Genomic DNA, 27,153 nt, shown 5'->3' on the forward strand with positions numbered 1-27,153 from the left:
CTTGTTAACATATTGCCATTCCTTCATCATCATGATGTCAAAATCGCGGAAATCCCTACCTAACAGCACTTTGCGTGTGCACTGATTCAAGAAGGCGTTTCTCAAAGGCAATAAAAAATAAATCATGAGCAATAGAAGCTAGCTTTGTAAGCGATGCCCACATCCCATGAGCAAATTTTTAAAAATCTGATTTCCCATTTATACAGGAAAGCAGTCTCTATTTGCCATGATTCTGCAAAGTACTGGGATTCCCAATCCTCTGGAAATCTATCCCTGATGCAGCTTTTTCTGGGTGACTATTTGTATAACTCCGGCAGAACCATCTGAAGTTTGAGATTTAAATCGCATTTTCGGGTGGTTCCCAGCACAGCACAATTGTCCAGAGGAAGCGTGCACTTCTGAGCAATTGCCATGCAAACCCTTGACTGGGAACTTGCCAGAGGGATTCACCAGTGCATCTTTCAGGTACCCACAAAATCCGACACTGGGGAGCACAGAAGTTATGGGCCACTACCTCCAACTCAAGCAAAAATTGCTTCCCTGCACCACTCGAGATACAACATAACCAGTGGCAAGTAAACAATTGTTGTTGGTGGCTTTTGATGCAACATTCTGCCATTTCAGCATCCAGCCAACCTGTCAAGGTTGGGAACGCACTTTTCAAATTCTCAGTCTGTAGAGACTTTCCACTGAAAACCGTGAAAGTCTTTGAATTTTAAATGAGCTTGCTTTAAACACATTTTTTCAGTGTTTAAAATCTGTCCCACAACAAAACCCAGAATTCCAGAACTCCTCCCAGTTAAGGCAGTTCTCTACAATATAAACAGGCCATATGCTAGCTGTTCTCAGTCCAGGAGTGGATCTTATTACACTCTCACATTTCATTCACCATTGAATAGTGTAAATTGTTCTATTTGCAGTAAACTAATAATTATGGCGCTACAAAAATGCATTGGATCGTGACTTCCAGCTGAATCAAGGTATTTGTGGAGCCAGTGGGCTGCTTCGACTACGGGTCTAATGAACAGTGGAACCATTAGGAGTTCCAGTGACCAACACCCCAGTGCAAAGTGTAAAAAGAGAAAGCAATGCAGAGCTCACTCACCCAAAATTGGATCAAAATTCGAAAAGGAAATGAAAAAGCCATGTTAACATAGGCAAAAATGACAACTGACAGCAGGTAGAAGAGAGCAAATGCATCAATCTGAGCATGAGAATGCAAGACAAGAGGCTAGAGCGCATGTCAACCAGAAACAGCAAGAGTCCACAAGGATGACAGAGACAGAATGTCATGAAAAATGCAAAGGGTGCAAGGCAAAAAGAGCATATCAGTGAGATCACAGAAACAAATGCTGATGAATAATCTGATGTGTGGCAATTACAACCGCAGCATACTGATAGGGGGATTCAAAATTTTCCAAAGGAACAAACAATCCAACAACTTCTGCATTTTTGTACCTACAGGGGCTCAGTGAATATCTGCAAAGTTTAAAAAGTGAAAGGCAAGCATTTCTCCAAAATGCTACTTAATTTTGAACAACAATATCCATTGGTCAGTCAATAAGCTATAATCTTAATAACTGCACACAAGAAGACACATCCTTGAGCTGACAAAGGAATAATGTAATGCAGTGCTAGAAATCAATTTGCAGAACTTTCAACTCATTCTAATCCAGAAAGGGATACCATTTTCACAGTTGTATATAGTTTATATCGTTTCAAACTAGAATTTAGAATTTCCTATCACAGCATTGGGATTTAAAACAAAATAGGAAAAAAAATCAGCTTAAACTCCTTCAAACACACCTGGTAGGCAATAAGTTCAAGACTGCTTGCTGAAGGAAGACTCTTGAATCTGTTGTCTGGTCAATTAATCCTCTGCAAGTAACTCACTTTGCTAAAAAAGGACACAAATTGAAGCCTTGTCCAGTATCATTGTTGTAGGGTTTAAAATAATGAGTTAGGTCTACGTTTGGATAATACCTCTTCTAACAGCTCCAATTGCTGAACAGGTTTGGCTACAATGCCATCTGCTGGTACTATATACATGAAAGTATCAACCTTAATCTCTTTTAATGGATTATCTTCACACAATTACACCCGTGTATTTACCACATTTCTGCACAGATGTTATACTTGTGGATTCCATATTCCAATATATTTATGGATACTAATTTCAAGATGTTACTTTCATATATAGAAAGTAATTAATTCTTTCCCAGGAACTCAAAGCTTTTGAACGGTGCATAGAGTACAAAAGCAAGGCAGTTATGATGAACCTTTATAAAACACTGGTCAGCCTCAACTGGAGTATCATGTCCAATTATGGACACAACACTTTCGGAAGGATATGAAGGTATTCGAGAGAATGCAGAAAATATTTATAAGAATGGTTTCAGGGAGTAGGAACTTATGTTAGATTGTTATGATAGATTGGAAAAGTTGCAGCTGTTCTCTTTAGAGAAGATTAAGAGAAGATTAGATAGAGGTGTTCAAAATCATGGACAAAGTTAATAGGGAAAAACTGGTCCTGTTGGCCGGAGGGTCAAAAACCAGAGCACATTGATTTAAAGTGAATGACAAAAGAAGCAAAGACAACACGAGGAATTTTTTTTTTTTTTTTAAATGCAGTGAATGGTTAGCATCTAGAAGGCACTGCCTGAGTGTGGTGGAGGCAGATTCAATAAAGGTTTTTTGGATAATTTTATAATTATCTGAAGGGATGAAATTTTCAGAGCTATGGGAAAAGGCAGAGGACTATATAAGTTGCTCTTGAATATAGGCGGCACAGATACAACAGGACAATTAGCCTCCTTCTGTGCTGTAACCATTCCATGATTCTATGAACTCCTCAGCTCCCTCAGTCTTATTATCTATGATTTTCAGGCTTGTAAATTCCAAACCAGAAGTCACCTAGTTCCTATTTCCAGATCTAGTTGGCCTTCTCCCTCACTCTTCAGCTTTGGAGGGCCTTGTCCTTCAACTTGGTCTGTTAATTTTTTTTAAAGTTACATTCCAACTAGGTTGGCAGCAGAACTATACTGGGATATTTACATTTTAAAAATGTTTTCTTTATGTATTTGAATTCACTTGAAACATTTATGCAAGTTAGCTACAACAAATTATTGCAGAAATTCAACAGAAATATTAAGTTCAGCACACAAAGTTGTGTCAATCATGCCATTCCACATGTGCGCGGAGCTTTACTTGTCATGGTTGGTAATGCTCGTTTCCTTCAAAACACTCAGCACTCTTATGTGCAGCAATGCACCATAGTAAGGAGGAAACTGGAGCACTCAAAGTGCGGCCTGTTTCATGTGGCCACACACACGCACACACACATTTTATGTACCCAAAGAAAAAATTTCCTTCCCAAAGTGGGCAGTGGGAGGGAAGAGAAAGATCAACTTTCACTGGCAACTTGATGAGACAGTTGCACTGCACCTCGTGACAGAAGTATTGTGCCAGTTCCAGTGGATCCAGCTTTATTCTAGTTGTAATGCATCTACTTGTTCAGATCTTGATGGAGACAGATATGAAAACGCCAGTACAACACAACCATTAAAGCCATTCACTAAAGGTCCACACAATATATACACCTTTTCAAGTTTGCATACTTTCTTTCAAAAGAAAAGGGAGCCTGTCTACAAGGATATAAAATGATGCACTCTAACAAACAACCAGTTTCTACAAATCTTCAGTTATTTTTCCAAAAGGGAATAAATTACAGACAATGTTATGTGAAAATATGGAACATTCTGAAATCCAGCTATCGGATTATTAAAATATGTAAGAATATACAGTTCCTGCCTCATTGTTTAAACAATGTGACATCACTACAATATTAAGTCACATATGCTCCATTAACAAAAGGTTCAAAAAAATGCATATTTGTGATCCGAATACAATTGCATTTCACTTATAAAATGCTTTAAATTTTAGTTTGAGTTTAGGAGAATGGCATGTTTAATACAAACTAGTGCAGTCACTGGTGTTCTTTAACTATTAAAATACTCAGTCACATGTAGGCTATGTGGGATCACATAGAAATGTTGTGCATTGTATTTCTCTTTGCCAAAATTCAATACCCTATTTGCTCACTAACAAATCTGGTGCTGAGTTAGCCAGACTTAGCAGGGAATGCTACAACTGGTCTCAGTACCCAGGCCATGAGTACTACTGTTCACTTTTGCTCTCTAGTGATTCCTGCTGGAAAAAGCACATGCAGCCTCATCAAGGAAAAGATAGGACTGAACTCAGCTGTGAGTTAAATAGCCTGCCATCATCCACTAGAACACATGAGGAATAGCTACTTTAACAAGATATGAGAAGGCTATGGACAGCCACGGGACTGTGGCTTCAGCACAATACAGCACTGTCAGAAAAGCAGGGGAAAATGTTTTCTGAAACAAAATCTGATTTTTAGGATATTGGTCCTTCATGGTTGAGTAAAGTTACTCATGGAGAGTGACTGAATATTGGCTGAGAAGCCAAGACATTCTTAAAATGATTTTGTTTAAACACGCTTCCAATTTGAATAGTATAAGGATCATAGATTAAGTATTCAACATTTTCACACAATTTCCATCATCTTAGGCTACCAGAGTGCTCCGAAGTCAGAAAGACACACTAAATGTGGGACTGCAGACTCCTGATGAAATGTGCATATATGTGGAAATGAAATGAGGGCAGGATTAGGTTCACATGTGGCACTCTGCAAGACCAAACACCTGATAAAACTGGCATGCAGATTTACACTTGAAAGGTACCACTTGAGTTGAAGAGGAGGAGTTTCTGTAGAACTCTATCCCAACATGAAGCAGAATCTTCAGGAGAAATAGTTAATAGGTTAGGAAAAAGGTCATGGGTAAAGGAGAAAAGATTGGAGGAAGAAGAACTGAACCTGTCAAACATCCTCTGACAGTATCTCGCACCCCTCTAAGCTCTTACCACGGAGTAGAGCAAGTCACCTATAATGCCATTCCTTCACTCACTGGATTAAAATTCTGCAAATCCCTCACTTAGACCATTGTGGGAGCATCACCACCACAAGGGCGAAGTGGCTCAAGGCAGCACCATTTCACTTTCTATGGGGAACAAGGGGTGAACAGTAAATACAGCCATATGCAGAAAACATTTTTTTTTTTTAAAAACTGCTCCCATGAAAACATACAGCAGTGACTATTCTGCATAAGTGAAGACATCAATTCGACTTCTTGTAACCAGTTGGTTCAAAGACCCAAGTGAATGCACATTGAAATGTTTTCTTAGTAAATGTCTGGAGACAACCAAACTGACTACAGCAGTTTTGGACAAATTATTTACAGAGCCTAGTCGATCATTTGATGGCATTCATTACATTTTCGTTTCATGATTCCAACTAAGATATAAATTCATACACATTGTGGTGGAAGAGAAAAATGTAATTGATTGTTAAAGCAATATGATGAGATGATGCTTCATCTAATTTAAAGTACTTCTCTTTCAACATTATTGAATGCTGATGCTTGATTTCTGTGAAATAGTTTACTGCTTCACTATCACGCTCATGAGAAAAGTACAAAACATGCCATGGGCTGGTGAATCATTCTGAAAATGTATATTCACAGTTATGATAGCAGCAGCTCCTCTTAATACACCCATCATCATAGGGTCAGAATTCAAAACCTCCAAACAAAGGGACTTTGGTAAAATGGTTCAGAAATTAACGTACTTGCATCATTATTCATGATTAAGGTCGAGCTTTCAACTCAATTTACCCTAAGTCATAAAGAAAGTAGCCTGCAGGAGTTTCCAAGTTCTGTCAGAGATTTACATCTACAAATCTCAACTCCAGACCAGGCGCCAGCTGATAAACAAACAATCTAAAATCAAGGGCCACACGATCCCCATATCCTAAATTTTATGGACTTGGAGAGGTAATTTACAGCCCAGCTTCATTTTCCACTAAGTCCTAAGTTGAGTAAAGCTGTCATTAACTCATGTTAGAAGCCTCTAAAGTAATCTCAGTATTTGATGTGTACAATACCAGACATCTCCTTAAATCAATGACAGATTGATACGATTATGTGTGTGTCTACTAGCTATCGTATTAAAAAAGGCAATCATTAGAATGTACTGATTTTGGCACTGAAGTAAATAGGTACCATTTGAACTTCCTAAACTCTATTTCAAAGCAATTCAACATATAAAGACATGCTGAAAATACAAATGCTTCCTGTACAGAAGTTAATGTTCTGCCAAAAACAAAAATTCCAGATCATGCAGCCAACTGAATTTTTTTTAAATTATTAAATCTTTTACAGCCCATTACTATCCTTGCTGATGAAACCATAACTAGCTACTCCACTAATAAGTGGGTAAGAGCTTTCCTCACTCTAAAAGAAGAATGTTGTGCCAAAAAGAATATCAGTTTTCCCTGGATAACAAAACAGACATGTGGCTGGATAGTCACTGCCAAAACTTGTGATACACATTGAAGCAGATTGTGCAGTGAGGCACAGCCAGAGGTTGAACAAATGGAAGCCAACATGAGGGGCGAATCTCTCATCCAGAATACTTGAATTTATTTGCTCTTTTCCTCATTTACATTATATAGTAACCTGTATACAATATCTTATAACAATAACAATTCAAGCATGAGGAGGCATGAGATTTAATAAATTCACTAGTCCTTTTTACATTAAGAGATTTATCTTCAGTGTACAAAGAATATGCATTAAATTACACACAGGAACAAATGTTAAATGCATACAAACCTTTCAAGAGTTACATCAAAGTTAACACCAGACAGCAAGAAGTAACTAATTCCAGTTATGCTGCTTAAGAAATGTTGCATGGCTCAGAAACATTTGGCAGTATTTTACCTTATTTGTTAAAGAAAACACTGAAAAAGATATAAAAACAGCTTTTCACTTAGTATCGGGGAAATCACTAATGCAGGGGGCGTGAGTACTGCCCTTTCACCTCAAAGTTGGGTTTGAATTAAGTCCATGGTTTAAAATCTGCTCTTAGCTCCCAGATAGCTCAGCAAAAAACTATACTGCATGTTATGGTACTGAATCAGAAGGTCAATTACTTATCTCTTAGTTAGCTGATCACACAGCCAGGAATGTATTCAGGTGCTCCAATTGATCATGGAGTCTCTAGACTGGTTGGATAACAAAGATTTTTTTTTAAATTCTGCAAGTGAAAGAGAAAAATAGAATGGGCTGAATCTGATGCTCTTTGTGATGGAATGGGGCTGCTGCCCTTCAATGTCTAGACTTAAGTATAAAAAATAGCCTCTTGTGCAATGTCCCAACAGCAGTGGCCACTGAGTCAGCTCCCAGTTTCAGGGGAAAGTGGTATGAGGAATAAAAAACAAACAATATTCTTAGAAAACAGCTTGTTCAATTATTGAGGCCTGTTTACAAGGCCTATTATAGAATTACCTATTCAGGACAGTAGGTGCAATCTCTTAACTATGAAAGGAAAATGCAAGTGAAATGTCTTGTTAATTGAAGCTTTTTTGAGGAAGGGAAGTACAGTATTTTCAGTGTCATAAATAATTACCTTTGAAATGAGTTATGGGCTATTATGTTGACAGGTGACTAATCTGTAAAGTCTAATCAGTAATTTTTGAACCAAGACCAAAGCAAAATGCTGTTTTATTTAATTATTTTAAAATAGCAACAGTCCAGATCTTCTTTTGGAAGTGGACATTTTATTCAACTTTGCAAAATATTATTCATACTAATAGACTGCAAGGTAGTATTTTGTAGTCCAGTGTTCTGAATAATGTATCCCATCTGGGACTATTTTTAAATGGAGAGCCTGGACACAATTAAGGCAGCAGGCAAGCAGCAAAGTATTGCTGACCATATGAAGAAAAGTTATCATTGCTTTAAGAGCTGAATTTCTCCACATCACAATCAGCAACAACTTTGAACGCTATATGATTTTCAAAAATGAAATTTAATCTAACCATGGATAACTACACCAGCAGCAGGCAGAATCTCTATGAAGAGTCACAATAGCACAATAAAGAACTATGTTTTTCATCTGTACCAAGTTAGCTGATCTCAGCTGAGGCAGTGGTAGGCGTGCCATCAGTGGCATTAAAGCCTCAGGCCAGAAAAAGGGGAAAAATAAGTTCAGAGCTCTGTTCCATCAACTGGTGACCCCTGCTAAAGCCATGTCTATGTGGGCATTGATACAGGTTCAGGTAACAGTATTCCCACAGTCAAACAGCCTACTCACATTCATTGTCTACATTCTGCTATTTAAACAGGGTACTCAAATATACAGAACTGCACAACAAGGAATCAGCACAGGAGCTTTAATGGGAAAAACAAAACGCATTCCCAATGATTATGCCAAAGGTTTTCAATTTGTTGTGATAGCCAGAGATAACAGATTTCCCTGTCATTTCTTGTTATGATCCCCATAGGGACCGAAAGCTTTAAAAAAGATACTTGAATTTTCAGCGACTGTCTGGAAGGATCACGGAACAAGATTTCAAGTTTTAAGACTTTTACTGTAACAAACAAACTAAAAGCAACATTATCTAAGCACTGTTCAGTGGGTAATTTATACTCTAAACCATAGAAAAGTTTCCCTGTTTAATTTTTAAAACAACTGAAAATCACCCACCACAGTATTACTTTATTCTGTCTTTTAAATGGACACTTTACTCTCCTGGGGCCAGTCAAAAGCTATTCTCCACACCCAATGGCCTGCTTCCTTTCCTTTTCCCTTTCCCAGCTAGATAACTTCCAATCCCAAAACTGACTTTCACTGTTAAGGTTACACTGCAGATTCCTTCTCTCTAGCCCAGACGAGGTGACTCTTCCAGCTTCCTTTAAATGCTCACAAACTTGGTCTCTTCAATCTGAGTGCAAGCTCCCACCTGCATTCTGTGTGGTGTACAATAGGGTCAGCATTTTCTCTGCTTCAGGTGCAGGTCTGGCTGCCTCTTTTTTTCCTGCTCTCCCTCAGATTTTTGCAGGCTGACTTGCAGCTGAGAGTTTCAGGGTTTTCTTAGAAAAACTGCAACCCAATACCACAATGGCTTTTGTGTGGACATTTTCCCCTTCATATCTCATCTCCATGACATGATGAATCAAATGGGCCTTGAATCCAGGTAGAAATGCTTATTAGCTAACCTGTGGACCCTCAACTCCATTCTATACTGGAATTAAACAGACAGCCTCGAGTTTACAAAAGCAAAATATTGCACATGCTGGAAAACTGAAATAAAAACAAAAAAAAATGCTAAAAATACACAGCAGGTCAAGCAGCATCTGTAGAAAAATAGAGTTAACGTTCTCATGAAAGGTCATTGAGCTGAAAAGATAACTATGCCTCTCTCCATTGATGCTGCCTGACCTACTGAGTATTTCCAGAATTTTTGTTTTTATTTCAGCCTAAAGTATAACTATTTATAAAGCCTAACATTCCTAACACGTCCCTGTGGCTTGGAGGTTAACAGTCTACCCACAGCCAGTACAGACGCCCTCGCCATTGTCCACAAGTATGAACATCTTGCACCGTCTCAGCAAGTCTTTTGACTTGGCCCCCTCTTGTCCCCATAGCAACCAAGTCACTCAGGCAGAATTCAGAGCAGGTCACATGACCCCTTCACTACTCCACTTTACCTTAAATTAAAGAGACAGTCCCAAAACATGACCATCTTATAAATTCAACATTTGTAACATTCTCCATCTCATTACTGAATCATCAATAATAATTAATTAGAATTTAAGTGCCCATTCTAATTACAGGCCATTTCAAGCAACAGACACATTTCTAATTAGCAGATTTTTTAAGTCTGGTGCCAAATGTGCAGTTGACTTCCACTCAGCACAGTATTTCTTACCAGAGTTAAAAAGTAACAAATACCATTAAAGTCAGTTTATCAAATGCTTTCCACAAAACTACATGATTGAAACATTTCAATGTGATCAGTCCCATCCAGCAAGAAATATTTTCCTATTATAGTCAAACGACCCTCTTTGTTGACATATCGGGAAGCTGTTTAACCCAGTTGCCACTTAGTCAAGCACCATCTACTGCAGCATCTAGAGCACAGGGTGCACCACGTGGCCCATCATTCTGGATATAATACTGAAGCTATCTATTCCAATCCCAACAGGGCATGTATTGTAAAGCATTCCATATTTTAATAGCCCTCTGTGGCAAAATTTTAACTTTCCCTTCCCCTTTATTTGTAAAGCGATGATGCGAAGTCCGTGCCTTATTGACACAGGTGTGCAAATGAACAGAAACAATCCATCACTTTACACCTTCCAAAAAACTTTCATACTTTTGAAGAATTGCTTTAGGTGTCCTCAAAAGTTCACAAATATTACCTCTCATCCCTGGTATTATTCCAACAAATTAAGATAGAACAAATATTCTTCTCATAAACTTCCCAGATTGCATGCAATACTTCAACTATGATCTAACCAACATCTGAAACAAACCTATTCAACATCATTTTCTTGCTTTCATGTTCAATATATTTTTATGTATAGAGTTATCAAAACCTAGGATCCCCTTCCACAGTTCAGTCAAGCTTTGTGTATCCTATCCACATGGTATCAGACTACAGGAAATCTCCCAGATGCTGTCAAATCCTTGCGTATCTACCTCACTTGATAAATTGCGGGATCAGCACTCCGGTATGTCAAACCTCAGGATCACTCTTCAGTGACACAAACGCCCAGAACCGTTCCGAAAGCCATACTACCCTCCTCAGGGCTGCTAAATACGGATTGCCTTACTCCAACAAGTGTACCACCCGTGTATCCACAGCATTAAAAAGTCAACAGGTAAAAATTAATTATGTGGGTATTAGAATACACAGAAAATGAAGGCTGCACAGATGCAAGTGTACAGGGTATCAGAACTCTGCGAATAATCCCACAATACCCTACAATTAAATTAAAATTTGTTTTAGTCAATGTAAACCATTGACTCTGATATTATGACTTTCATTAACATCCTTGTTATAGAACACTAAATCTTCTCTCTCACCACATATGTTCTTACAATGTTCAATTCTTGCATGTGCAACAAAGAAAATGCAAATGTAATTCCTGCAACTCTTTCTTCTGACAGTATTTAAACCACACTGAATTATGTATCTGCATCTACCCTACAGTTATCTTTGATTAAGTCCTGTCTCCAAGGTATGTGGTGCAGTGTCATAGTTGTGCATATTACCAAACCAACTTGGAGCCTTAAACTCAGGTTTCTGGTCCCTTAAGTCTGGCAGTCCCTTCCAGCAAATCTCAAACCAATGTCATCCTCCTGTCACAACCAGTCCCCAAACACTGTTCAGACCCTGAGCACTGATGTCTCTTCTAATTACATTCCCATCATTGCCAATAACTTGCTTATGGCTCTTTAAATGGATTTTCAGTACTTCTAAAGTACCAAAATTGTTGAAAACAAAGACTGGAGTTCAGTCTGATGGGAAGGATGAAATTACTTAGCTGTATCCATGTTAGAATAATAGATATCCCCAAATTACCAGGGAGAAGAACACTGTTCTTTATTCCAGAGAGTGAAGGGAATTCATTCACCATCTGCCACCCTTCCCTCCTGCCACCTCTTGCTGATGCCCCATGCCTGCAATACCACACCCTAGCTGAGCACGCTCCTGGTTTTCCCAGGTCTTCACTGCTATCGCATGCTCCTACATACTATCATTCTCTCAACACATGGGGCCTCCACAACTCCCCAAAAACTGCTAAGCACAGTCTCTACAAGCTACCTACCAACACCAAACATTTCACCTCCCCCTGTATCCGTAACTCCAAAAGGCCAGATAAAAGTAAAGAAATAATTCAATATAGTAATCAAAACTGAATAATAAGTTCCATTCATAATAAAACTGACTTGATCTGTTGGGTCACTATAACTTAATGGTCCTAATTTTTTGTATGCCATATGACATCCCCAAAATCAACCAGAATCACAAAAGAATTTTAGAAAATTCAGACAGTGAGGTCTATTGCCAACTACCCCAGGTGTCCCTCTCCTGTTGAAAGAACCACGATCTGCTTTTTCCTCATCCACAACATGAAAGTTAACTGCTACAGCGGACTGTGTTTCCGAGATTCCTGGCTGACGCTAATGGTCTCCCTTCAATCAGGAGCCTCAGCCCAGGAAATGGATCAGAACTTGGACCATCAAAAGGATTTGCCCATCCCACCACACATTAACTTCACACTGAAAAGTGAAATCCAGGCCCTAATTTCTGATCAGTTAGATTTTGTGGCTCTCTCATAGTAAACAGTCTTTTTGTTGGCATTTCCTTTATGAAAACATTCCTCTAGTTTTTAAGAGCACATACCTCCAGATACAGGTGCATCCATGAACAATGCTCCAGTCTTTTCTGCTGCGTTGGCCATTTCTTTAGAAACAGCAGGATCAATAGTGCTTGAATCAATTAGCAATGAACCTTTTTTGACTTTCCTAGAAAGAAAATATGAAAAGTTAGTTCAAGATCTATAGACTTTCAAACTATTAAACTACTCATTCACCACACAAAAATAAATTGCAATCCTGTATAACACCTGAAAAAAAACCCTTCTCCCTAATTTCCAGAAGGCAGCAACTGGGATAGAGTTCCAGTGACATCACTTGCACTTGCTGCTTACCAAAAAGATCCTGTGAAGGTCAGAAAATGTTTCCACCATGGAGGGCATTATAGCTGAGCCTGGTCCTATCTCCACAAACACACCTTCCAGTAAGGGTCACTGGACAATGATCAGGAATGGGGGCCGCTCAAGGGATTTTGAGGTCATGCTAAATAGGACAGGTGTCAGGAATGCCACAACAGACATTGGATCATCAGGGGAATAAGGCATGAGCTTATTAACAGACCTATTTTCACAGCAAAAGGTTGCCACATTCAACCGCATATCATAAATTATGCTGAAAACTGTCTTTCCACTTTCTTATAATGCATGTCCTCTCCCTTCTGACACAAAAAGAATTTATATGATTTGCCAAACATATTTATGCATTATGCCCCTTTAAAAATATACACTGATGAATTAGACTCAATTATCACTGTAAAATGCTGCATCTTTTCCTAACCTATTGCTAGATTTTTTAGGAAGCCAAAATCCAGGGGTCAAACAGAGAACCCTTACCACACTACTGTAACGTTTTGGAATATATCACATGCAACTAAATGATTTTTCATGGCTTCGGCAAGCAAATGAATACACATTCTCAGGATGAGGCTCATACTATGAACTAAACAAGTACCTCAACAGGTATGCAACACAAACAGGACATTACAACAGTTAACAAGCTTTACTTTGTTCCTTCCAATGTCAAAAGATAAAGACAGTTCTGAGCTATTTCTCAACGTTGACCCTTAAAAATAGTCGCACATTTCTAACAAGATAAAACGCTGAAGTTTGACAGCACAATCTCTTTGCAGGCTTCAAACTGACCAATGGCCCAGGCATGGATGAACTCAGATACGCCCATTATCAGAAGCACGAGAAACAGGGCTGCCCAGAGAGGCTATAAAGAATCATGGATCAACCCCTTCATAAAAAAAGTTTGTTCCACACTCTCACCCCAAACACAGCTGTCATTCAAGAACCATTCCACAAAGATGGCTGAATTATCAAATGACTTCTTCAAGATACTCTGATGTCAGAACAAAAGACATTAGCAAAGACAGCTCTGATAACTACTACAGACAGACAGCTATGCAAACAATACTTTAATAAAGTATACAGGACACTGATCCCCAGATGAAATGGGTTGCACCCTCCTCTTCCTGAGTACTGCTTTAACCAATGATCACCTGTTTGCAACTGCATTCTGGAACATAAATAGGTGTTGGCCATAAGTGCCACAAAAGCCCATGCAGACAACCATCTAGGATTTGTGCTGCTGTCCATTAGAAAAGCTATCCATTGTTCGCTGTTGCTTTTAACCCCCTGTGTGATGGGATGAATAAAACAGGAACCAAATAAACAATTAGCCCAAAAATATTAACTTTTTCCCTTGTCCTTTGTACTTCTCACACAACAGATATGCCTTCCTCAGGGGAGGATGGGTGGGGGTGGGAGTGAGGGAGTGCAAATAACCTGCATGTCTTCATCAAAGCCTTTTTGTACTCTTGTCCCTGTGGTCATATTCTTATTGCATGGTTGTTCTAGCACTAGAACTAAATTCTGGCAAATTAATGCTTGGGGAAAAAAGATAAAATCATGAAACTGAAGTTCACTAACCATTACAAAAACAGAATTACCTGGAAAAACTCAGCAGGTCTGGCAGCATCGGTGGAGAAGAAATCAGTTAACGTTTCGAGCCTTCACGACCCTTCGGCAGAACTGACCATGATGTGTTACAAAATATGTGCTAAATCTTTAAGTTCAATAAAGAATTAAAACTGGGCAGGATTGAACCAACTTCAACAAAAGCAATCTCCATTTGATAACTGCTCTGACAATATGCCAAAAATACGTGGGGTTGGGTGCTATTTAAAGCCAAAAATAAGGTCATGGTCAAAATAAACTTTACAACCTATCACATTAGTTTAATAAACACGGCAATTTGTTTTATGTATAACCAATAATTCAAAACTTCTGTGCTTGGACTTAATATCCCAATAACATTTTCTACTGAGGGTGGGTCAAAGTGAGAACATGAGAGAATGAAACTTGTGACTGCAGAGCCCCAGTTTCCAGTGCTACTCTGACATCAACTACAACTGTTTAAAATAAATATTAAGCAGTACACTGAATTACCTACTTCAAAATGCCATTTGGACCAGTATAAACCTCAATCACATTAGGGCTTGATGGCAGCATAGTTATGACTCTATCAGCTCTTTCGGCTACATCAGCAGGAGAGTCCATGATCTACAAAACAAAAGTGGACAAAATGAAATTTAAAGGAACAGATCAGGCAAGTAAATGGCTAAAACTATTTGGGGTCAAAGTTTAAAAGGGCCAAGTATGAAGGAGTAAACAATTTTTGCACATTGATTGAGGGGTAGTTCAAAACCCTTCAATAGAAGGCAAATAGAACACCTTTGAAGGTATAATTTTAAGTACATGCAGGATAAATTACATATATTGATCAACATGTTCAAGCTAAATTAACAGATCAAAGTTGATTTTTTAAAAATAATAAATGGCCTCCACTTAACCTGCAGAGAGAAAGCAGAAAGGTTCCACAGGGTAAATACAGGAACATTCAGAAACATCAAGTTACATCAATTACAAAGCAAACCAAAGGCCATTTGGCCCAACTGATGTTGCCAACATTTATGTCCCAAATGAGCTTCTTCCCACCCTACTTCATCTAACCCTATCAGCATTAAATGATGATCACAGATCGGGCGGGGGGGGGGGGTGGTGCGCAAAAGCATAGGTGTCAGCTGTGATTAAGTAGTAGTACACATACCTATGAATGAGAAGGTCATTGGCTCAAATCCCATTCCAGGGACTTGAGCGCAAAATCTAGACTGACACTCTAGTGCAGTACTAACGGAGTGCTGCAATGTCAGAGATGGTGTGTTTTGGATGAGATATTAAATATAGAGTTTGTTTGTCCTTTCAGGCAGAAGGAAAAGATCACATGACACTGTTTCAAAGAAAATAGTTCTCCGATGTCCTGTACTTAGCCTTTGACCAATATCATTAAAACACAATGGCCTCGATTTTGTGGTTTTAATGACAATGAACCAGCTTACAACACCAGCATTATACTGTGAAGCTGACAAACAACTTGTGTTTGCATATGTGCAGTTGGATGCAAAAATCCAGACACTGTGGTCACTGATTCCCTGCTCCTCCACAGAGTGTGCTGAAATCCTCACAGATGGAAATCAATTAGAAATCACTGATTTGATATGAACTTCGACTTTCTACACCATTATCCTTGCTGTACAAACCTTCAAAAAGGTACACCATGTTGAATAAGGTGTAGCTGAGATTTTAAATGGCCTGCTATACAATTTCTCCGACCCTGTAAAGCTAATTTTATATTTGTAGAACATCCAATTTATCCATTCGATGATAGCAATTCCACAGATATTTTAAATTCTTTTTTAATGTTTATGATATTTCAGCTTCAACTTTAATCCCATGTGGCTGTCTCAATCTTTTTTTTTGATAAAATTATAAAAAGGAAATGATAAAACTTGCTGGTTTGCTGTCTGAGAATTCTTTAATGTGATTCGCTGCTTAGCCTGCCTGATGACATAACTATTGCTGAACACCAGAGATTTCCTCCAGCTGGTGCCAGAATGAAATTAGCATCAGAAAGGGTGAAATCCATTCCACAGAGCTTGCTACATCTTTGTGGGAAGCTTTCTTCAAGGTCAGTGCAGAATCAAGGCCATTATCTTGTCATTTTCACATTGCTGCTTGTGGGCATTGGTGTGCTTAATTTGGTTACCATGTTTCCTACATTATAACAATGACTTGTGATGAAAGTACAATAATTTTCGTAATATTCTTCTGGTTTATTGTGAAGTAAGTATAGTTGGGTGTGTGTATGTGATGTAATTACATCTGGAGTCAAGTAGACTGCAAATTTGAAATCATCGAAAGAAGCTAGGTGATTGACATGCTAATGAGTAAACAGTGTAATTTGTTTTCATTAACTGAACTTGAAGCTTTTAATAAAACTTTCTTCCTGTGCTACACATTTAGCATTTTAGGTGTGAAAGGAATTTGCATTTTTAGATAAATGAAGAGATTTGGATTTCAAAGGGATCTTAGACTGTTTACAACTAGCCAGATAAGCAAGGTTAAGGAATGTGTTTATTTTTCCCAAAAGTTAATGGCAATATATAGGCAACATGAAAGTTTTTATATTATGAGGAAGATACAGTTTCAAAGACATATGGAACAGTACAATTTACATATTAAGAGAGAAACATATACAAAGGAGAATGAAAGGCTGTGTGTCAGAAGGCCATGTAAGATCTAACAGGAGTGTGTGAAATAGCCTTAACAAAGCCTCCAGCATGTGTGCATAAGTCTGTTATAATAACAGAACTGAAGTTGGGGAAAAGCCATTTGGAATTCCACTGTCAAGTGGACATTGTGTTAATTTGCTGGTTCCGTTTTAAATCATAGATTTGTCTGTCCATGACAACAGTGGTAAGACAGTGATCAATGCACAGTTCTTGTGGTGACCAAGTCTCTTCTTCACACTGAGGACATCCTCCAATGTGCAGCTGTCGAGGTTGGTCGGTTCTAATCACTTGAACTTCTTCCTCACATTAGAACCATGTCATCTCACACGACAACAATTTTTGTGCGAATCAATAACCTGGTTGTTAGGACTTCATCGTTATCATCACTGTCAACGGATTCAAGACTCACATCTGCAGGCAGTCACAACAGAGAACTCATGCACTCAGTCTGTGGCTGCACAGTAGTCCACTGATACTGTGTGAAATCCTCAACTTTGTCAAATTCAATTGTCTCCTCTTCTGGCGGGCTGAGCTTAGTGTCAGAAGCATTTGGAAATGGATTCTATTTTCAACACCTCCCACGATCAATAGATTACGTGGGAACGTCAGAATGACATCCAATTTAAAAGCCACAGCACTACCAGGCATAATGATCATGTTTTGCACCAAGCATTTCTTGTAATGCTGTTCATCAATAACCATGGGTTGGATCAGGGATGCAGCGTCTGGTGGTACAGGTGGTAGAAATACACTCGAGTCACAGTTGTCAACTAACAAGGCAGCTTTTGGTTTTGCAATATCATGCTTTGGCTAAAATAAAAAAAGAAACTGCATGAAAAAGATCAGCCACCTACCCTTTGTGTTATCATATAGGTTACAGGCAGAGTAAGATCAGCACCAACAGATCATTGAGGATTTTTGGAATTCCCATTCACCACCAGATTTCTATTTATTCCCCATCACATTAGTGCAAACCACAACAGTAGTTCACTGCCTGATTATATTTCAGCCTGAGAATAACTTAAGAAATAGCAGGAGTATGCCATACGGTCCCTCAAGCCTGCTCTGTCTGCCATTGCTCCATTATGGCTGATCTTCCACCTCAACTCTACTTTTCCGCCTGATTCCTCAATACCCTTATGTTCAAAAATCTATTGACCTCAGCCTTGAATAAATTCAATGATTACGCATCCAAGGCTCTCTGGGAAGGAGAAACTCAAAGATTCACAACCCTCAATGAAAAAAATCCTCATCTCAGTGCAAAATGGATGACCCATTATCCTGCGACCCTGCCTCCTAGTTCTAAACTCTGCAGTCAGGGGAAACAGCATCTCTGCATCTGCCTTGTGGGGCCTTCCATTCAATCTCTCCTCATAGGTTAGTCACCCTCATTCCAGGAGTCAATCTGGTGAACCTTTGTTGCACTCTAAGGCAAATATCCTTCCTTAGATAGGGAGACCGAAACTGCACACAATTGTGCTCTCACGAAAGCCATATGCAATTGCAGCAAGACTTGCCTACTCTTATACATCAACCCTTTGCAATAAGAATCACCATGCCATTTGCCTTCGTAATGGTTTGTTGTACTTGTGTGCTTTTTTTTTTAATTCATTCACGGGATGTGGGCTTTGCTGGCTGGGCCAGCATTTATTGCCTATCCCTAGTTGCCCTTGAAAAGTTGTACAGGACATGTGATTCATGCACAAGGACACCCAAATCCCTCTGAACCTAAACATTTACTCACTGAATCATCTCTCACCTTCTTAGAAAAAAAGTCTGCTTTTTTATTCCTCCTCCCAATGTGGGTAATTTCACACTTCCTCACATTATACTCCATCTACCCACCATTTTGCCAACTCACTTAATCTGTCGGGATTTCTTTACAGACTCAGATTACTTTTCCAACTAACTTTCTATTGTCTGCAAATGTGGATATATTACAGTCAATCAGTCCCTTTATCTAAGTAAGTGATATAGGTTGTAACTAGCTGATGCGCAAGCACTGATCCTTCAGTGCTCTCCTAGTAACAGCCTGCCAACCAGAAAATAACCTCTTAATTCCTTCATTCTACTTTCTGCCTATTAACCAATTATCAATCCATGCTAATATATTATCCGCAAACCCATGAGCCCTTATCCTGTGTAACAGCCTTTTGTATGGCACCTTATCAAATGCCATTTGAAAATTCAAATATATTACATCTACTACACCCTCACAAAGACTCTAATAGAGGTTCCCAAACTGTGAGTCACGACCCCCATTGGGCTCTCAGAATCTATGATTGGACTCGCGAGCTCCCCCTCCTCCGAGTCTGCACCCTGTACCTGGCAGTGTCCAGACCTGCTCGTCTTTTGGTCTCTCTCTCCAAGTCAGAGAGGAGAGTCCCGCCTAGTGCTCATATTGTCAAGTGTATTTGATGGCTGCTGATGAGAGACATGGCAGCCGATCAAATGTGCTGTTTAGAAGATGCCACAAACCAAACGAATGGCATTTATAAGTGTCAGTGGAAATGCCCATCTGAATTAGTGCTTTAATCAACTCAATGCCAATAGTTGCTTTGAATCCTTGCACTTATCAAAATGACAGATGTCAGTGCCTGGAAATCAAACTTTTTATATTTGGCAAGATGACTGATTACTGTGTGCGCGGTGGGGGAGCGGGGACAGAAGGTCACCAGGGAATATGGAGAGCTTGGCTGAAGCCTCAGCGGTCAGTAACTCTCGCACATTATGTTCTATGCCTGTCCAGAAACACTCCACTTTCCTTCAAATAAATCAAGTGAGAGATGGGTCAATGGTGTCAAGATGACCATTATGGAACTTTAATGTGATGCTGCTTTCAATTGGTAAAACTGAATGAAAACATGAACATCAATAGCACCAACTACTTACTGGCCAAGGTCCTGAGCTGGAGTTGTTCAGGTGAAGTAAATGACTAGTGAGAACATAAAATGAAACACAGCACTCAAGGGCTGCCACATCTCGGAACCCGATATTGATCATAGGCATGAATTTGAATGAAGCAACAAATTCAACTGGCGAAGACCCATTTGGAGTGGGAATGCAAATAAACAAAATAATTGGAATTAAGAGGTTTGAATTTTACCATAAGTTTTCAAAGCATTTTTAGTGACTAGAATTTTGCATTGAGTTACATAACGCCTACAGCACAGGTCATTTGGCCCAAGTGATCTCTGTCAGCATTTATGCTCCATACGAGCCCTCTCCTACCCCTCTTCATCTAGCCCTAAGAGTATACTCTATTCATTTCTCCCTCTTGTGCTCATCTAGCTTTCGCTTAAAAGCATGTATACCATTTGTCTCAACTACTCCTATGACAGCATCTTCCACACACTTGCCACTCATTGGGTAAAGATGCTTCTCCTGAATTCCCTATTGCATTTATGTGTGACTAGCTTATATTTCTAACTTCTAGTTTTGGGCTTACCTCCACCCACCCCATCCCCTGCCACAGGTCAAAATATTTTCTTTATGTCTATCCTATCAAACCCTTTCATTATCTTAAAGATCGCAATCAGGTTTTGCACAATTTCTATTTGAATAAACTGATAGTTTTAACTAACCAACTTCAAACTAAGTGTAAAATCAGAAAATGCTGGAAAAACTCAGCAGGTCTGGCAACATCTGTGCAGAGAGAAACAGGGTTAACGTTTCGAGTCTGTATGACTCTTCTTCAGAACATTGTTCCATTTCCAATTACTGGAACTTGAACAGCATGCAATTCGCCAAAGACAACAGTTTGCCCACACAGCTGAAGTATTCACATCAATTTTATAAACTGAATTCTACAGCCAGAGAAACACCAGCAATCTATTAATGCTCTCATCAAGCTACTTAGCAGCTATTAAGTAGTTCTTAAATCAAAAGATTAGTGATCAATCAATGCTTGTCGCAGCTTATTATTGGATCCACAACAGAGACGCACAGGGCTATTGTAAGAACATTGCAGTTTGAATTCAAGGTTGCAACAGTTGCTCGAATTCCCAGTATTATACTAGCCTTTTGTAGCATCAGTAGAAGAATCATTAAAGAAAACAGTTAAAGGACAAGACAACGTTAAATGCGTTTATTAACAATTTATAGCCCCCACCCCCCCCCGCAAGAAACAGCAGAATTTCTAATATACACACTATTCTCCAACATTCTGATAACTGCTACAATTTTCACAAGTCAAATCCTCAGGTGAGATCACCTCACTGCACAGTTTCTTTTGATATTTGTGTTTTACTTGGCTTCATTGTAATAGATGGAAACAGTTCCACGTTTACCTGTTTGTCAGCCGAGCATCTCCAGCAACGGCTTATCTTCCTTGGCAACATCATCCACATACACTCAACTCCCATGGGTAATTCTCTCTCTCCACCACCTCTATAATGTCATAATTTCTCATAACAGTTTACTCTGCATAAACCAACAATTCTGATCAGATGGTTAATTAGTGTAGTTACAAATATAGTCTTTACTTGAAAGAATGTGACTTTTTTGGGAAAACACAATGCAGCTGTACTACCAAAAATCAGTATTCCATTTACTGACTTTACCTTGTGAAAGCAAATGTATGTTATGGTCCATTTTGGTAGAATGCAAAATTACTTTATAAACGTACATTCAGTGGATACAAAACAAGTAGCTGCAATAACACTTTGCCAGGGAATTGCTCCCCCCCCCACCCCCCCAACCGTTTCATAAGGAAATCCTATTGTAGGTTAAAAATAACTCTTCCCCCTATACTTTCTCCAAGATACTTCAGCAGTTATCCCTTCATCTCCATCTTTGGCCCAGCAAACAATTAACTGTCTCCTAGCCCTCTGGTACGGCACCTCATTGTCACAAGTCCAAGAGGCAGATCTCTACATCCGGCACATAACTGGCTTGCTTGCCCATCACCAGATCCAGCTGGACCATATCAAATACTAACGGGTCTCACTCTCCCCTGCCAAAGGCATCCAGGCTTCAGGATCATCCTGAAGGGCAAAATGTATTCCTGACTTTTTTCCACAACTGATGATCACCATAAACACCTTTCAACCTCACCAACAACAAATGCAAGGAGCTTATGGATAACTTTGTCACCATGAATGAGACCATTTGCTCAGCTGCCTTTGTTACTTTCCCCATGCCCCCTCTTGTCTTGAAACTCCCTTCCTGATAACATTGTGGGCGCACCTACATCAGAAACTGCCGCAGTTCAAGGTGGCAGCTCAACACCACATTCTCAAGGGCAACAAGTGAAGACGGCACTCAGTAGAAGCATGCCTCCACCATGCTGTGTTAACTCAACGTTATTACAATTATGGAGCTCGTCCTTAAGGCTTTTCCCTGTCTAGCTGATGCTCACTAAAAATTTTTTTTTTTATTTATAAAGACCTTCCATCTCACTCAGGAGGCTTCAGACCAATTCACATCCAACAACCTGCTCTGAAAATTCTGGTCTCATTTTGCCAGTTGTGACAAATTCCACCACAGCAGATAATCCACAACATTCTAAAACAATCAACATTTTCAATAAGACAACCCACAACATTCTTTAAAAAAGGTCAATTTGCCCCATCTCCCAATGTTAATGGATACTTCAAAAAATTCTAGGATCTGAATCCAGATCTGCACCTTGCCAAAAGTTAATAAGTCTTTCCATGGGCCATACCTTATAAGTGTACCGAGTTTCATTTAAACCATACATTAGTTTTTGAGACCTTTGTTTACAAACAGAGGCTTGCAAACAAACAATGGTTTACAAACATTGCCTCTGCCCATCTTCACTGGCGGAGGTAATTAGGGATGGACAACAAATGCTGGCCTTGCCAACAACACTCACATCTATCTCCAACTTCTCTCTCATCCTCTTCCATGCCCCATCTGATCTCATCTTGCCACAAAATAATTGACCACTGCTCTCATGACCCAATTCCCATTAAATTTGCTTCACATCACAACTTCCTTTCGATCACCCTGCTAAAATTGTATATACCTGCCTTTCCTCGGGTAGTTTCCCCCCCTCCTTTTCAAAGCTGTCATCATCAACCCTCCTTACCATCAATCCCACTGTCCTTTCAAGTTACTGCTTCATCTCCAAATTTCCTTTCTTCTCCAAAATGCTGAAATATGCTATACGGCTATCAAACCAATGTCCACTTCCCATGATACCACTTATTTCTCTCCAATCATGTTTTTCCCCAGCAAAAGAGCCAAACCAGCCCGAACCAAAAGAATACCTGTGACTGTAACTATAGTGTACTGTTTTGATATGATCAACCACACCATCCTCCAACTAATTCCCTGTATCTGGCTCAGTGAAACTCCCCTCGCCTGGCTCCATTTCACCTATCCAATTTTCACCAGAGCACCTCCAACTTCTCTTCCATGACCCTGTTATTCCTAAACTATATGCTGCCCCTTGGTGACATCATTGGCCAGCTTCCACAAATATGTTCACAATTCCCTGGCCCCTCCCTCCGCCACCTCTATTATGACAAACTGTGTGTCAAGCCTCTATTATGGCAGACTGTGTGCCAAACATACAGTCTTGGATGAGCTCAATTTTCTTCACTTAAACCATGAGGAAGATTGAAGTCATGACCTTGAGCCCCTGACACAAATTCCATACCTTTGCCACAAATTTCTGCCGCTGTTTCAAACTGAGCCAGGCTTTCCATTTTCTTAATATCTAACTACATATTCTCCCCATCACCAAGAAGCCTATTTCCACTTTTAACATAGGCCATCTCTGCCTGTATCTCAGGCCATCTGCAACTGAAACTCTTATCCATGCCTGAAGTTTAAAATTCTCATACTTACATTTAAACTTTTTCATTAACTCTCCTATCTCCACCTCTGTCAGTATTACGATCATTACCAAAACACTGGAGTCCTGACTCTGAACTTTTGCGCATTCTTTGTCCCTTCGCCTCAAATTGTGGCTGTTTCTTCAACTGCCTAAGCACACTCACAGGAACTCTTTCCCTAAACTCCTCCATTTCTTTAATATCCATTTAAAACTCAACTCCTTTACAAGCTTTTGATTATCCAACATCTCCTTCATGGTGCTTACACCTCTGACAACTTTAGTATATTCTTATGCATTAAAAATGCAAATTGTTGCTGTATAGTAACTCCACATCTAACTAAAATAAACAGTAATAGACAAAGTCGATCTCAATCTACCCTTACATTACCACCCAAGCGTGGTGACTCAATGTGGTTCATGAGCATCAAAAGCCCCCCAGCTCTCATTCTTCATGCACGAGACTAGACAGTGAAAATCAGCTATTGTGGATGCCCAATCTGGTCTTCAACACATGCATTTTCTACTTGGATCCTTTAGTGTTTTAACTTCTTTGAAAGCAGAAGTGAGAATTTGTCCTTCATGTGCTATTTTCTCCATTTACAGTTTTTCCTTAGAATAGCAATCTCTTTTGTGGCCTGCTTCTGTGACAGAGGGTGACCCTCTGTCTTCTTGAGCAATTTCACAAATCATTTTTGTGCAAAGTCAGCGTGATTGACTCACTCCAGCGCTCGACTCTGCAAGGCACTGTTATTTAATGTAATTACTCACAAGTAACATTGCATTTAAATCAAAACTTGTTTGTCAGAAAACATCAAAGTTTTTTTTTATCCAAGGGATGTGTGTCACTCAAGGCCGGCATTTATTGCCCATCACTAACTGCCTGCAAGGGGATGGTTGTGAGCCACTTTCTTGAACCGCTGCAATCCATAAGGTGTAAGTATACCAACGGTGATGTTACAGAGGGAGTTCTAGGTTTTTGATCCAGCGACAGTGAAGGAATGGCAATATAGTTCCAAGTTAGGATGGTGTGTGGTTTGGAGGGGTACTTGAAGATGGTGGTATTCCCTTGTGTCTGCTGCTTTTATTTTGAGGTGGTGGAGGTCGCAAGTTTGGAAGGTGCTGCTGAAAGAGCCTTGGAGAGTTGCTGCAGTAAACTTGTAGATTGTACCTACCGCTGACACACTGCGCTGGTGGCAGATGGGACTCCAATCACATGGGCTGCTTTGTCCTGGTTGGTGTTCAGCTTCCAAATATGGTTAGAGTTGCATTCATCCAGGCATGTGGAAAGTATTCAATCACACTCCTTGTAGATGGTGGACAGGCTTTGGGGAGTCAGGAGGTGAGATACTCGCTGCAGAATTCCCAGCCTCTGGCCTTCTTCTAGACATAGTATATGATTTATTTGTTCATGGGATGAGAGAGTGGCTTGTAGTGCCAGTATTTGTTGCCCATCCCTAATTGTCCTCGAGAAGGGAGGTGGGTGAGCCACCTTCTTGAACTGTTGCAGTCCATCTGGTGTAGGTACGCCCATAATGCTTTCAGGAAGGGAGTTCCAAGTTTTTGACCCAACAATGAATAAACAGCAATATAGTTCCAACTGAGTACCATGTGTAACCTGGAGGAGAACTTGCAGGTGATGGTGTTCCCAAGGGTCTGCTACCCTTGTCCTTGTAGGTGGTAGACATTGCGGGTTTGGAAGGTACTGTCAAAGGAGCCATGGTGAGCTGCTGCAGTGCATCTTCTGGTTTGTACACATTGCTGCCACTGTGTGCCAGCTGTGGAAGGAGTGAATATTTAAGGTGGTGGGTGGGGTACTGATCAAGCTTCCTGCTTTGTCCTGGATGGTGTCAAGCTTCTTGGAGCTGCACTGATCCAGATAAGTGGAGAACATTTCATCACACTCTTGACTTCTGCTTTGTAGATGGTGGATAGGTTTTGGGGAGTTTGACGAGCTACTCATCACAGAATTCTCAGCCTCTGTTCTGCTCTCGTAACCACCGTATTTACGTGGCTGGTTCAGTTCAATTTCTGGCCAAGGGTAACCCCCAGGATGTTGATAGTGGGGGATTCAGCAATGGTAATGCCATTGAATGTCAAGGCAAGATGGTTAGATTCTCTCTCTCTCTCGTTGGAGATGGTCACTGCCTGGCACGCGAGTGGTATGAATGCTGCTTGCCACTCATCAGCCCAAGCCTGAATGGTGTCCAGGTCTTGCTGCATATGGACACAGATTGCTTCAGTACCTGAAGAGTTGCAAGTGGATACTGAACACAGTACAATCATCAGAAAACATCCCCAACTTCAGAATGTATCTTCCTTTGTGCTACATGTAATTCAAACGGTGAAGAGTTTTCACCTGAATCGCATTGATTTCAATTTTGCTAGGGCTCTTGATGCCACATTCAGTCAAATGTTACCTTGATGTCAAGCAGAGTCACTCTCACCTCACCTCTGGAGTTCAGCTCTTTTGTCCATGTTTGAATCAAAGCTGTAATGAGGTATGGTGCAGAGTGGCCCTGGCAGAACCCAAACCTTCTTGAGCAGGTTCATGCTAAGTTATCGCTGCTTGATAGCACTGTCAATGACACCTTTCATAACTTTGCTGATGTCACGTTCGCATCTCATGCCCTTAAAACTTAATAGACAGATGGGCACTTTAACTTTTTTTTTTAAAAAGGCAGCATGGAATGGACAGAATTCCTTAATAAAATGGACTCCAGCATTATTTTGTGGTTTCTAAACAGACAAGAATTAACTCATGTCTGAACATGCCTCTGTAAAGTTATTAAAATGTACATGTCTTTGTGGAGAGCCCTCCATTGAATAGAGTCAGGATGTAACAAGGTCACTTATGGAATTTACAGAAACTATTATCTGGATATTCACAGAAATTCAACTTTAATGGTCACCCTAAACTCAGTGTCTGCAAACTTGAAATCTAACAAAATGGGGTGTGAAGGAACCATTTTATCACAAGGAGGTGTGAACGACTGCCATTGATTTTCCATTGTGTGACAATGACTTATGACATTGAATCATTTGTGTGGACAATGGAAGTATTGATTCTGTGGTCACATGATCGAAACTGGCTTGAGAACGCAATATCTTATTATTCTAAGAACCAGCTCAAAAAAGGTCAGTCTGGAATACCAAGGCTACAGGGCAGCTATATCCGGCCTAGCACAAGGAAGGACCCTGCCTCAAAAACCATCTTAGGCAGAGAATTGGGGCTTACTCATTCTACCTGCAAGATTATAGTTCCTAACTACAGGGGCTCAACCAACTTTGACTGGAAAACCAGAAGTTCACTGTTGTTTGGGACGAAACAGTGTAAATCCATCCCGAGAAACCTCTGGCCTCATTTCTCTTCAACTAGTTTCAACTACCATCTTGCAGA

The 27,153-nt window shown here is 39.8% G+C and overlaps 2 protein-coding genes across 3 annotated transcripts in view; one reads left to right on the forward strand and one right to left on the reverse strand.

Moving 5' to 3' along the window:
- tax1bp1b (Tax1 (human T-cell leukemia virus type I) binding protein 1b) overlaps window positions 1-27,153 on the forward strand; it is a 711,119-nt gene that overhangs the window by 473,604 nt on the left and 210,362 nt on the right. The gene's annotated exons all lie outside the window — the stretch shown is intronic.
- The window catches only part of hibadhb (3-hydroxyisobutyrate dehydrogenase b), a 145,971-nt gene that overhangs the window by 102,618 nt on the left and 16,200 nt on the right, over window positions 1-27,153 (reverse strand). For both annotated transcript variants that reach the window (XM_078539015.1, XM_078539016.1), the window contains 2 exons: window positions 14,773-14,882; window positions 12,344-12,465 (listed from right to left, as the gene is read on the reverse strand). In XM_078539015.1, coding sequence (XP_078395141.1) covers window positions 12,344-12,465; window positions 14,773-14,882 — 232 coding nt within the window. The remainder of the gene's footprint in view (window positions 1-12,343; window positions 12,466-14,772; window positions 14,883-27,153) is intronic.

This window comes from Cetorhinus maximus, chromosome 3 (assembly GCF_964194155.1).
Source record: "Cetorhinus maximus chromosome 3, sCetMax3.hap1.1, whole genome shotgun sequence".
Taxonomy (NCBI): domain Eukaryota; kingdom Metazoa; phylum Chordata; class Chondrichthyes; order Lamniformes; family Cetorhinidae; genus Cetorhinus; species Cetorhinus maximus.